The sequence below is a fragment of the Phyllopteryx taeniolatus genome, chromosome 1 (genome assembly GCF_024500385.1).
Source record: "Phyllopteryx taeniolatus isolate TA_2022b chromosome 1, UOR_Ptae_1.2, whole genome shotgun sequence".
Classification (NCBI taxonomy): Eukaryota; Metazoa; Chordata; class Actinopteri; order Syngnathiformes; family Syngnathidae; genus Phyllopteryx; species Phyllopteryx taeniolatus.
In genome coordinates this window covers 4,438,774-4,451,056 of record NC_084502.1, presented here as the reverse complement: position 1 = coordinate 4,451,056, position 12,283 = coordinate 4,438,774, and the positions used below count along the sequence as shown (strand labels likewise).

The window sequence follows — 12,283 nt, the reverse complement described above, 5'->3', positions numbered from 1 at the left end:
CTTCATGGGAGGCGCCATGATCTGTTATTTATAGTAGAAGAGCCATGAATAGGTTCAGTGTGTGGGTGCAAGGGTGTCCAACTACACTGCTGTCAAAGTCCCAGAAGGAACACAGCCATCCGACAAGGTAAACACACAAAAAAAGGCTAGAGAACAAACTATTATTGCTGGTGGCCGTGGAATGCTAATGTTTTCAGTTTAATCAGTATTGATTTTTCTAATGTTTCAAGGTTTCACCCTGGCTTGTAAAAAGGGGCATTTTATTAACATCAACTAAAGATAGGTATGAATTTTTCTGGGAGAGACGCATGTTGACTTCGCTGCAGGGGATCTGCTGTTAAGTGGCCTGAGGTTAAAGTTAAGTTGTGATGAATTCATGAAATGGAACACCTGTACAATTGACCCGCATTTTGTTATATATATTTTTTAAGTGTTTTGGTGATAGGCCATGTATGGAGACATTTATTCCAACAACTGGAACCAGACTGTTAGCGATGGGATGAGTGTCCCTGAATGTTGTCTCTTCCCATAACAACCAATTAAACACCGACTCTTCCTGGATGAACAGATGAACACAGAAACAAAAGACATTTTTCAATATGAAAATGACTCGGATGAAGATGAAGCAACCCAATACATAATAGAGAAAAGTCTAATAGAATACAGAAATCTCAAAGGACACAGTCCAAGGTGACCGTTGATGCAACATTAAATATTCAAAATTTGTATCTTCTGGTATTTTACTTGCCTCACTACTTATTTTCTTGCTGTAGTCATCTGAAAATCACAGAAGACCCTGATGATATATTCAAAGCAATCACAGAGGGTAAGATGCTATTAACTTTACACATCAATGCTTTGAAGGCATTCTCCATTGTTTTCCACGTCGACTCCAAAACATTGGACAGACCTTTTAGGATATCTGAAAAATGGAAAAAGGTTTATGTAGCTTTCATTGTTTTCCCCCCCTGGGATCCTCTTGCAGTGCCGAAATGTGTTTTGTGTATAACTGTGATACTCAGATCAAAAAACATTTGGCAAACTCTCCCATATCCCGGGAACAGAAGTTCTTTAAACAAGGAGTGGAAAAGAAGCAGAAGAGGGCAAAGACAACTTAATATTGTCAGAGTTCACGGTGTGCAGGCAAAGGCACGTGGAACAGAGAAGGCAAGGCAGGGTGCATGTGACACTCATAAATAGCATTTTTCCTAATGTAGCGCCTCTCTAGTGTGTGAGACTATAATGAGAGGTGGCTAACCTAATTTCTTTTCTCTATCAAGAATAGATAACTGTTTAACCAATAAACTCAATTGTAACTACTTTTAGTGCATGTATTTTTTATACTTTTGTTTCACTCTAAATCTCAAATTATTAAATCTTTGCTTTTTACTTTTTCAATTATTCGGTACAAAGGTCTATGTAATTATTTTCCCTCCAATATCTTGTTTGTGACTACTAAGCTTCAAAAGTAACATCAATACTCATAACCCAGATTTCAGAGTCAATAAACAGACTTGTTTATATGAAAAGTTTGAACATGTAATGACAAAAATATAAATACAGCGGCTGAAATAAGTATTTAACACGTCACTATTTTTCTCACTAAATATACAGGAAGTCCTCGAGTTACGACGTACTCGACCTACGACGTTTTGACTTTACCAGTGCCTCGTCCGCCATTTTGTCCCCAGCACCATAGTGTTTCTGCTTAGCTAGTGCATAGTGCTTGTCTGTGTTTGTACGCCGGGAGTATCTTTGCCTTTTTCACCCTCCTTTTTTCACACTCTCAGCAGTAATGGTAAGTACAGCATCTTATTTTTTTTATTTTAATGTATTTTAGTTTCTTTATACTAAGTGTTAACCTTTCCTGCTACGGTCACCTGACCGTGGTCGGGAGACGCAGGGGAGACGCCTTCTCCAGTGCCGAGGTTGTCCTCCTCGGTGTTAACTCCCTTTTCTCGTTGCACAGCTGACCTGGGTGGCGGCAACAATAAAGGCACGAAGCTCCGATTTGCTCCTTTAATGGCTTTATTAGCTCCTCTGCACATTCAACGTCAACGGGTCCTCCGCTAATCGCTACTCTTCACCGGTCGCCGTCACTACACTTGCCACTGTACACACTCGCACTTGCGCGCACCTCTTCCTCCTTCACAGTCCCGCCAGACGACGCCTGCGCAGTCCCGTCTCACTCACACATCAACGCACACACGCGCACTGAGCTTGCTGTCACAATCACGTGGGCCAATACCCGGGCCGTAACAGAAGTATTACGACTTTAACGGTGAAATCCGACTTTCGTGGAAATTTGGGTTACGTCGCCAGCGTAGGAATGGAACTCATTCGTAAATCGAGGACTTCCTGTGTTGACATTAACATGAAATTTTCACCAGATGTTGGGAACAAGTAATCCGTACATGGAACGTAGAACAAATAAGATCAGAAATTAAGTTTTGTGTAATAATGTGAAATGACACAGGGAAAAAGTATTGAACACACCAAGTTGTATTTATTCAATACTTTGTACAAAAGCCTTTGTTTGCAATGACAGCTTCAAGAGACCTCCTGTTTGGGGAAACTAGTCGCATGCATTGCTCTGGGGTGATTTTGGCCCATTCCTCCATACAAGCAGTCTTCAAATCTTGACGGTTCAGTGGGCTTCTTTTATGGACCTTGAGTTTCAGTTCTTTCCACAGATTTTTTTAATTGATTCAAGTCAGGTGATTGGCTGGGCCATTCTATTAGCTTTATTTTTTTTCTTTGAAACCAATTAAGAGTTTCCTCGGCAGTATGTTTTGGATCATTGTCCTGCTGAAATGTCCACCCTCGTTTAATTTTCATCATCCATGTAGATGGCAGCAGGTTTTTGTCAAAAACATCACGGTACATTTGTCCATTCATCATTCCTTCAAAAATGCGAAGTTTACCACTACCGTTTGCTGAAAAGCAGCCCAAGACCATCATGTTCCCACCTCCAAACTTTACTGTTGGTAGGGTGATGTGCTGGGCCATTTCTCCTCTAAACGTGGTGTTCATTATGGCGTCCAAACAGTTAAATTTTGCTCTCATGAGACCAGACTATATTCACCCAAGTATTTAACTGGCTTGGTATGATTGGCTTTCCACTTACGTTTATGGCCCCAAGCATGCTCACTGGGACATTCAGAAGCTTGGATATGCACCTGTAACCAATGCCATCATTATGTTTTGCAACAATTATTTTTGCAATGGTTTTGAGACAGCTCTTTGCGCTTACCCATCATGAGATGTGTCTTGACTCACAGTTTGGCAATGAGACGACTTTGTACGCCAACAATTCGGACTGAACCATCTGATATTCATTTGCACTGACAATGGGCTGGATTGCTGTTTGATTTTTGATAGATTTTTGAAGGTGTTGTCTTGGCTTTCCATGCCTTTTTGCACCTTTTTTGCACGTTTAATATAAAATTTGAAGTAGAATTCTATCTGAGGACTGCATGACCTCATACTCCCATAATGGCCAAAATATTTCTAGCCATAATTTCTCCCACAATCCTATCTAGTGCCTCTGCCCACCCCACTGACTAGGGAGATTTCTGACTCTAAGTAAAATTTAACCCTCCTTATACTGAAAACTCCTAAATATATGCCCTGCCTAGCCTTTACCCTTTATTGCTGTTCAAGGGCAGGTGACCTGCTTAATACCAATTACCAAATTACCTCAAGTGTGTCCCCACCATCTTCCGACGAGCCACTGATCACCGACCGACTCTGACCTCCGCCACACAGCATCATTGATGGCTTCGAGATGTGTCCACTTTGTCCCCCACTGAAACAGACTTTTCATCATATTGTTCCAATCCGCTTGGTAAACGTGGAGACACAGGACCATTCAGCTGGTCTTTGTCTTTCCAGCTTTTCGCCGTCTCCACCACAAAGTCCTTTCCTTGGCTCTCTTTCTGTCATGAGAAACATCCTTCATATAGATGCAATCGTCAGGTTGAAGAGTCTCTCTCAGTCTCTCGTGACAAATAATAACAGTTGCGCCCCCCTTCCTGGCTTCACGGCATTGCTTATGTCTTTGTTATTGTTGTGGGTAAACTGAAAGCCGAAACCGGCGACCGACCCGCGGCTGTAACAGCATATGAGAGGGGACACACTGGGTTTTCACTTGTCAATAAGGTCACGCTAGCACGACGGAGCCTCCCATAGTCACCTGTTCAGTAAACGGCGTTTCTGTCATAGCTTCTAAATTTGGTTTATATCCGCTTACTTTCTAGCTTGTTCAATTAAGTCAGTGGAAGATTTTTAAGTCTAACTAACCTTTGTTCTTTTCTTCCTATTTACAGTTGTCTCTGAGTTGCAACCCTCCTGACTTCTGTCTCTTATCCTCAGACGTAAGCCCTGCCTATCGTAAACTTCGCACACGCACCAGTTGTAAAACGGGCACCCGAGCTGGGATGCCGATGTCCGGTCATTTAACATTTTAGTGCAAGTTCCCGGCTATTTTAGGGCGCAGGGCACCACAGGACTTCCCATATTATTCTGTCTGCTATTTCCTCAATCTACCTTAACCTGTATTTATTAATCTATATATGGTGCTTCCCGATTACCCCTTTTGTGTATCATTACTTTATGTCTCACATGATCAATGCCTTGACCAAGCCTCCCCAACTGCTGTAAGGAACCAGTCCCCCATAACTGGGGCAACAATGTTATCTTATTTTTAGAAATCTAAGAATACTATCCCTGATAAATTCTCCGCTTGTCCACAAATTGTTGTAATCAACCTGATTTAGGGGATAGAATGCAAATAAATAAAACCTCCTCAAAATTGACTTGCCCGACAGATGGAAAAATCCTCTTTGTCTTCCCTGCTCTAGTGCTGAATCAAACAGATTAATCCTCATACCAAATAACGTAGTCATTCTCAAAGACATGTACTCCTCATAATTTCCCTGGCACACGATGCAAATGAGGCACAGTCTCATATCGTATGTACCATAAATAGCAACTCAACCTTACACCTCTGGCCCATCCTTCACTTCTGTGAATGAAAAGAGTTGCATTCGGTATGCTGTATCAATAGTCACTATACTGTATCAACTAAATATTGTAAGGATGTCTTTAGTTGACTGGTGTATCTCGCATAATTTTCTTAATTCGGTTTGCCCCAAACAGGAACTTCTATGTTTATCCAATTACAAAAATCACAGCCTCCCTGTATATTCACAATTACACCCATCCTGCCACTTCCTTGTGTGCCATTCCGTAAAGACACAAAATGATTCCCTCTGACACACAAGTTAACACATTTTTCATTACTCCTCTTCTAGGCATAAACAAGTTTAAAGCCATCGTATGCGTTAATGTGCTTCTCCCAATCATCTATCACCTCCCGTGCTCTTTAAGCATCCAATTTTTTCTTCATCTTTTCCTTTCAAAACAACCTCTCTTTCTTCCTTCCGAAACTCATCTGTTACGTGAAACAACGTGCATTTCTGCCTTTCTATCTTATTTTCCTTTTTCCACATTTCTAACCCACTTCTAAATTCGACTCGTTTCTTTTGATACTTCTTCCTTTCCATGCCCGCTGACAACTGACTTTCTATTTCATTCCGTCACATATCACATTAATTACCTCTGTTGAACACATTGGGCTGCTTCCGCCGTCCGCACACACAATAAAATCCCGCACATACATACACACCTCATGATTCACTCGTAACACACTAAAATACATTCTCATCCACTTCTTACGTTTCACCTCCTGCTCATAACATACTATCCAAACCAGCACTTTGTTCGCCCTTCATTCAAACTCCGTGTCCAGCCTGAAGTGAGCCACGGCTCCGTAACCTCAGGAGCGGCCACACCAATTCAACCGCCTGTATTCCTAGCGTGAAGCGTGCATGCCAACAAAAACATCCGGGGTCGTGTCTCGGCTGCTTCCCTGGGAACACTGGCCAGCTCTTTTTGACCCGGAAATAGAACAGCACGATGCAACTCTGACGTATTCACGGCCTCCCGGCATCCGCATTGTATATATATATCTATATTAATTTATCATACCTTACTTGTATTTTTTATAAAGATGATGGGTACCCCGGCAGCACGGTGGACAACTGGTTAGAGCGTCAGCCTCACAGTTCTGAGGACCCGGGTTCAATCCCCGCCCCCACCTGTGTGGAGTTTGCATGTTCTCCCCGTGCCTGCGTGGGTTTTCTCCGGGCACTCCGGTTTCCTCCCACATCCCAAAAACATGCATTAATTGGAGACTCTAAATTGCCCGTAGGTGTGAATGTGAGTGCGAATGGTTGTGTGTTTGTATGTGCCCTGCGATTGGCTGGCAACCAGTTCAGGGTGTACCCCGCCTCCTGCCCGATGACAGCTGGGATAGGCTCCAGCACGCCCGCGACCCTAGTGAGGAGAAGCGGCTCAGAAAATGGATGGATGGATGATGGGTACCCGTTAGAGCGCTTTATAGCTGTTTACATAGATCTTATTCTAATTATATTTATGATAGTTCTAGGATTTTCTTCATATTGTGTACACAATTAATAAGTCGTATCACACACAATTTAGTCCACGGGTCCATTTCCAGATCTTCTATGAGCCTCTTTCGTTTCCAACTAGAGCTCACCTCGTCTGTTTCTTAATTTCCTCACCCTGGATGACGCAGCTCACACAGAGAGCGTCGGGTGATAATTTATGCCAATTCCCGCGTCTTGCTAGCTTTTGGCGGCCTCTCATGGCCCGCCGACGTCACTTCTCTCAGACTACGCTTGTACACTCATTCTGCTAAATAGTAACCTGGCCAGGTTGTGTTCAATCGGTTCTTAACGACTATGGGCTATGTTACTCATCTGGTGACGTGCCTTGCTAATTTAACGGCCTGACTGACATCATGCCAGCATACGAGCTCCGCATGAACGCATCCGTTCTGAAACTAAGTGCACGTCCCAAATCGAGCATTCTACTGTTAACACTTTAAAACGTCTTTTGACATCACTGCGTGTCGAAATCATTCATTCTAGAAGGGCCTTCCCCTTCGTGGGTCCAAAATACCAGTAAAAACAACACAAAATTTAGACGAAACTTCAAAACACCCCCGCCTGACACGGAAGCACAGGACCGTGCCCTCTTGTCGATTTCAATACAGCGCAAAAGCCACTCGCGTCAGCGGCGCACGGCCTTCAGATTCCAACAGTGAGAAAAGACTCACCTTTTTAGCCGGCATGAAATCTGAAGCGGCCCAACGTCGCTGACTCTTGGCCACGCCGCAAAGAATCCTGTTCGTGACGCCACTTTGTGGTTAATTTTCTTGCACCTGTGCTTCCGAGTCGATTGATCTCCCGGGAGAACTTCGACTTCCGTCGGGCATGGGGTGAATGAAGACTTCGAGACACTTGGCGTTTGGGCTAATTCGATTTATTGAACAGGCCTTAGTGTCATAGCAGCTGCTTCATTGTCAGAACGACGAAAAAGCCCCCGAAAACCCCTGGATCTCAGTTTATCAAGGTTTAATTCTCTGGGCGTGGAATTAGCCCCTCCTTGGGGCACCCGTGAGAGGGCCGTTCCTCATGACTGTATTTGGACTTGCACTCCCCTGCGGGTGTGTCTTTACTCTGTCAATTTTCCCCCTCCCTGGAGCCCTTGGTTGCGATAATGATATACATCAGCAGAAGTATAGTGTTTGAAAAGCCCGGGGAAATGTAGCTTCTGTGGTTGCTAGCACACTATGTGATCACAACAGTAGCTTCTCTAATGAACAACTATTTGGTGTTAAAAACAGAGCTGTTATGGCCATGCTACTGAGAAATGGAATCTCAATTAATTGCAACGCCGCTACTTCCCAACACGGATTGCCTCTGCATGCCTGCATGTACGACCTACAACATCGAGGTATGTTCCTGGTGATGTGACGGAATGCACTGGGTGATTCCCTCTCAGATCCGGGAATCAGTCAGCTCCTGGACGGTCTGGGGTGTGGTATGCATGCTACAATACATGGTACTCGATTAGTTTTGGGTCTGGGGAACTGAAGTGTCAGTTAGGAAAGGGTATCACTTCTGATGTTTGCATCCTTCATGCTGCTTCGCAAGATGTATCTAAAAAAAGTCTGTCCTGCTCGTATTAACATACTTTTTCTAAATCAGGGTATACTGTATTTTTATCCAAAATGTGCAGTCAACATTTTGGAGATATAGTTACACATCTTGGATTCATCAAACTTGTGTATGTATCAAACCAGAGGAGGATGTTTTTAATTTAATTTAGTTCTTCATACATGCCTTCATGTTTTAATGTCTTCATACAGGTGATGAGTGTGCACTTGAACGACTAATGGCACAACCAGAGACTCTGTCCAGAGTTAATGAGCATGGATGGATTCCTCTGCATGCAGCAGCAGTGCAGGAGAGTAAACACATACTTGAGATCATCTTTTCAGGTATAGTTGGGCTATTTAGTCAAGTATATTTCTAATAGTTGACCACACACAGCTGTTGTTCTGTTGTCAACTGTTGTTTCGATTCCAGCTTCACCCTTTGGGGCTTCACAGTGTCGCACATTCAAGGGGGAGACGCCATTGTTTTTAGCTGTGATTTATGGCCGCCGAGAGAACGCCACGTTCCTTTTACAGAATGGGTGTAACCCTAATCTCCAGGATGATGAGCAAGACTCTCCATTGATGGCAGGTAGTTCCTACATACGTACAGTATGTCTATAAAAAAGTCCTTTCCGACATTTTTATTTCTCTGTTGCTTCTTATTTCTCAGCTATTCTCAATGACCAGTATGACTTGGCAACTCTACTGCTTCGCTATGATGCTCAAGTGGATCAGCTCGGGCCGCTAAGCAGGACCGCGCTGCATGAGGCTGCCTTACTTGGCCTGGAGAACTTTGTCTATCTGCTCCTAGAGTCTGGTGGCAACCCAAATGCTTGTGATCTCAAAAAGAAAACACCACTTGCTCTGGCTGCACAAAATGGACATCTCAATGTGGTGGAGCACTTGTTAGAGAAAGGTACAAGATGAGGTGAAGTTAAAGGAACTTGACATTAGCAGATTCAAAATGTATTTAATCTCTCTTTTTTTAGTGGTTATCCAAAGTTTTGGATTGTGCATTTCCATACTGAGTCACGTATTTTTTGTACAGTCATAATGTAAATGAATGTTTGTTTGGTAGGTGCAAATGTTGAGTGTGAATCAGAGTCTGGCAGTATCTTGTTTGACGCAGCAGCCTCAGGAAACCCCGATGTAATATCTTTGCTGCTGGACTATGGAGCAGATGCTAACTTGCCTTTGGACAGTGGCCACCTGCCAATTCACCGTGTGGCATACCATGGTCACATATTGTGAGAAATGTCCACAATGAAACGTTATGTTGTTCGCGTTTTAGTTGAATCAATTGCTATGTTCTTTCCTCATCTCTTCTTTGATAGGGCACTGCAGCACCTCATCCCAGTGACTAAACTGTGTGCAATAAAGGAGAGTGGGATTAGTCCTCTTCACTCTGCAGCTGCTGGAGGGCATGCAAATTGCTTGGAGTTGCTTCTCAAAGCTGACTTTGACCCAAACCAAATGCTACACCCGAGGGTGCGCCGCAACTATGAAGATGAACGGAAGTCTGCCCTTTTCTTTGCCGTGTCCAACAATGATCTTCAGTGCACTCGCCTGCTGCTAAAGGCCGGGGCAATGGTGAACCAGGACCCTGTCAGCTGTTTACAGATGGCGATGAGACAGGGCAACTATGAACTCATCAACACCCTGTTGAAGTATGGGGCAAATGTGAACTACTACTCCCGCGTCAACACCACACACTTTCCCTCAGCCCTGCAGTATGCACTAAAAGATGAAGTCATGCTGAGAATGATTCTGAACCATGGCTACGATGTCAAGCGTTGCTTCGACTGTCCATATGGTGGCAGTTGCCATGACTTGGCTCCTTGGACAACCTCAGTAATCAAAGATATGGTGGTGAGATGGGTAAAAAATAGTATTAAGCAGCAGTTCCCAACCGCCAGGCAGTGTTTTAGTACTGAGCCGCACTGAGAGACTGAGCAAAAAATATTTTCTCAGTCCTGAGAGATTTTGAAAATCAGATGGATCTGCCTGTGTCTCTTTGCACAAACCACTCGTCTCGGTCACGTGATATTATTCATCAAAAGGAAAGCCCATAAACTAGCAAATATGAGTAAAAAACAAATGTCTTTGGAGAGCCAAAAGATAAGACATTGGATTGAAGTTTTTAACCTTGAAAAAAAATTGTCAGCGAGGGGACGATGCCCACCATAACCCATAACCCAAGGTGGATGCCCACCCTGCTTGCCCCCACCTTTGCACACCACTGCAAGGATAAAACCTTAAAAACTGCCCCAAAAATAAGCACAGAATAAATTGCTTCCATTTCCAAGATCCTATATTTAGCAATAACGGCAACTAAATGTCACTGATGGTATAGTGATACGCTCGCCTGACTTTGGTGCAGGCAGCGTGCGTTCAGTTCCCAGTCAGTGACAGTGTGAATGTGAGTGCGAATGGTTGTCCGTGTCTATGTGTGCCCTGCGACTGACTGCTGGCGACCAGTTCAGGGTGTAGTCCGCCTTTTGCCCGGAGTCAGCTGGTATAGGCTCCAGCGCCCCGCAACCCTAACCAGGATAAGCGGTCTTGAAAATGGATGGATGTATGGAACAGCAACTAAAACAAGAATAGACCGGCTTGTTGAAAAGAAACAAGTGTAAGGATCCCACTAATTACGACAACTATATTCACCGTAATGGTCAGTTGGATTTTTAATAATTCTGCGCCATTTGTTTCTATGCTGGCCCAACAAAATACAGTGGTGCTTTGAGATATGAGTCACCCAATTTATGAGTTTTTCAAGATACGAGCTGGCATTCGGACATTTTTTTGCGTTGACAAACTTGAGATACGAATGCTGTATGGTGGCAGTGAACTTAACTTTGGCAAACAGCACTTTGGCAAATAGTGAAAAATTCATCAAAAAAAGAGCTTCAAACTGTTTAGTGCCGCTCCTTGTTGATGTTTACTGTCAAACTAAACATAAAACTAGAATTACACGTTGTGTATTTAAAGCAAACGCATAACTTATCCTTTAGTCCGCTAGTTTAATGCTAATGCTAACACATAATGTGAAACATAAATAATCCTTTAAACAACTAATACCTGAACACAAACAATGCAGCAGCGCATTTAGACATGCAATATAACAGTACACAGTCATATACGCACAGTATTGCTTTTATATGAAACTGGTCCGTGGTGCGAAAAAAGGTTGGGGGACTGCTGGTATGGTAAGTCAGAAAACACATTTTCAGGATGCCTCACTGCCAGCAACTTGATATCTTGTTTTTTTTCTCTTAGTTCTGCGAGGTGATAACAGTATCGTGGCTCAAGCACTTATCTGCTCAGTTGGTGCGAATCATGCTCGACTACACCAACACTGTCTCCCTCTGCGCCAAACTGAGGGAAGCCTTACAGGAGCAGAAACAATGGCCGGAGATCTGCCACATCCAAAGTTTACAATTCATTTTTACCTCCTTATTCATTTTACACACGTGCATTGTTGACCTTATGTGAACTTCCTGATTTTATTGTCTCCCAGGAAATCCACGGAGCTTAAAGCACCTGTGCCGGCTGCAGATTCGGGAGCACCTTAATCAGCTACGTTTGAGAGCGTCTGTTTTCATCAGCTACCTCCCTCTTCCCCCCAGACTGAAAGAGTACCTACGTTACAAGGAGTTTGATGTATACAATAAGGGCAGCATAGATACTGTTTATTCAGTCGTGTCATAAGTGTTTTGGTCGCAGTGTACACAATTGCATGACGTTAGCATTCCCAGTGTATCTTAATAAAAAGAAAGATTTAATAAAACAGTGCAGTACAATAACTTCTGCTGTTAAAGTGGTAAATTACATCATAGAGGCGCTATACGGCTGAAAATATTACGCAACTCTTTTCATTGACTTGTCAAAGGCATTTGACAAAGTCGACCATGTCATCCTGGCAGATAGACTTCACAAAATTGTCTTATCTAACCAGGCTGTAAATCAGTTTTCTCATTACTTGTCGGATGGATTGCAGTGCGTCCAGGCCACCGGGTGTTTTTCTTCTTTCATCCCTGTTCAAAAGGGTATGCCTCAAGGTTCCATATGAGGACCACTGTTGTCAACAAATTATGTGAATAATCTATGATGATGATACAGTAATATATTGTTCTTCGACAGCTTTAAAATCAATGTTTTTTTTAAACCTGGTTAAATAAAGGAGATTGATTGTCT

The 12,283-nt window shown here is 43.2% G+C and overlaps 1 protein-coding gene across 8 annotated transcripts; it reads left to right on the top strand.

The window, feature by feature from the left end:
- Positions 1-23: 23 nt before the first annotated feature.
- On the top strand, positions 24-12,282 carry asb14b (ankyrin repeat and SOCS box containing 14b). 8 transcript variants are annotated; one of them, XM_061759920.1, is made up of 10 exons: positions 70-127; positions 569-690; positions 774-826; positions 8,300-8,431; positions 8,520-8,678; positions 8,760-9,005; positions 9,168-9,336; positions 9,424-9,958; positions 11,366-11,519; positions 11,607-12,282. In XM_061759920.1, exons 2-10 carry the CDS (start codon positions 569-571, stop codon positions 11,795-11,797), a joined length of 1,761 nt encoding a protein of 586 aa, XP_061615904.1. In that variant the 5' UTR covers positions 70-127; the 3' UTR covers positions 11,798-12,282. The 8 variants fall into 8 exon arrangements, with proteins under 8 accessions (XP_061616084.1, XP_061615904.1, XP_061616338.1 ...); XM_061760269.1 differs by lacking the exon at positions 70-127 and adding an exon at positions 4,329-4,376 and having other exon boundaries at positions 634-690; XM_061760441.1 differs by lacking the exons at positions 70-127; positions 569-690; positions 774-826 and adding exons at positions 1,690-1,798; positions 4,329-4,376; positions 8,139-8,217.
- Position 12,283: the final 1 nt, after the last annotated feature.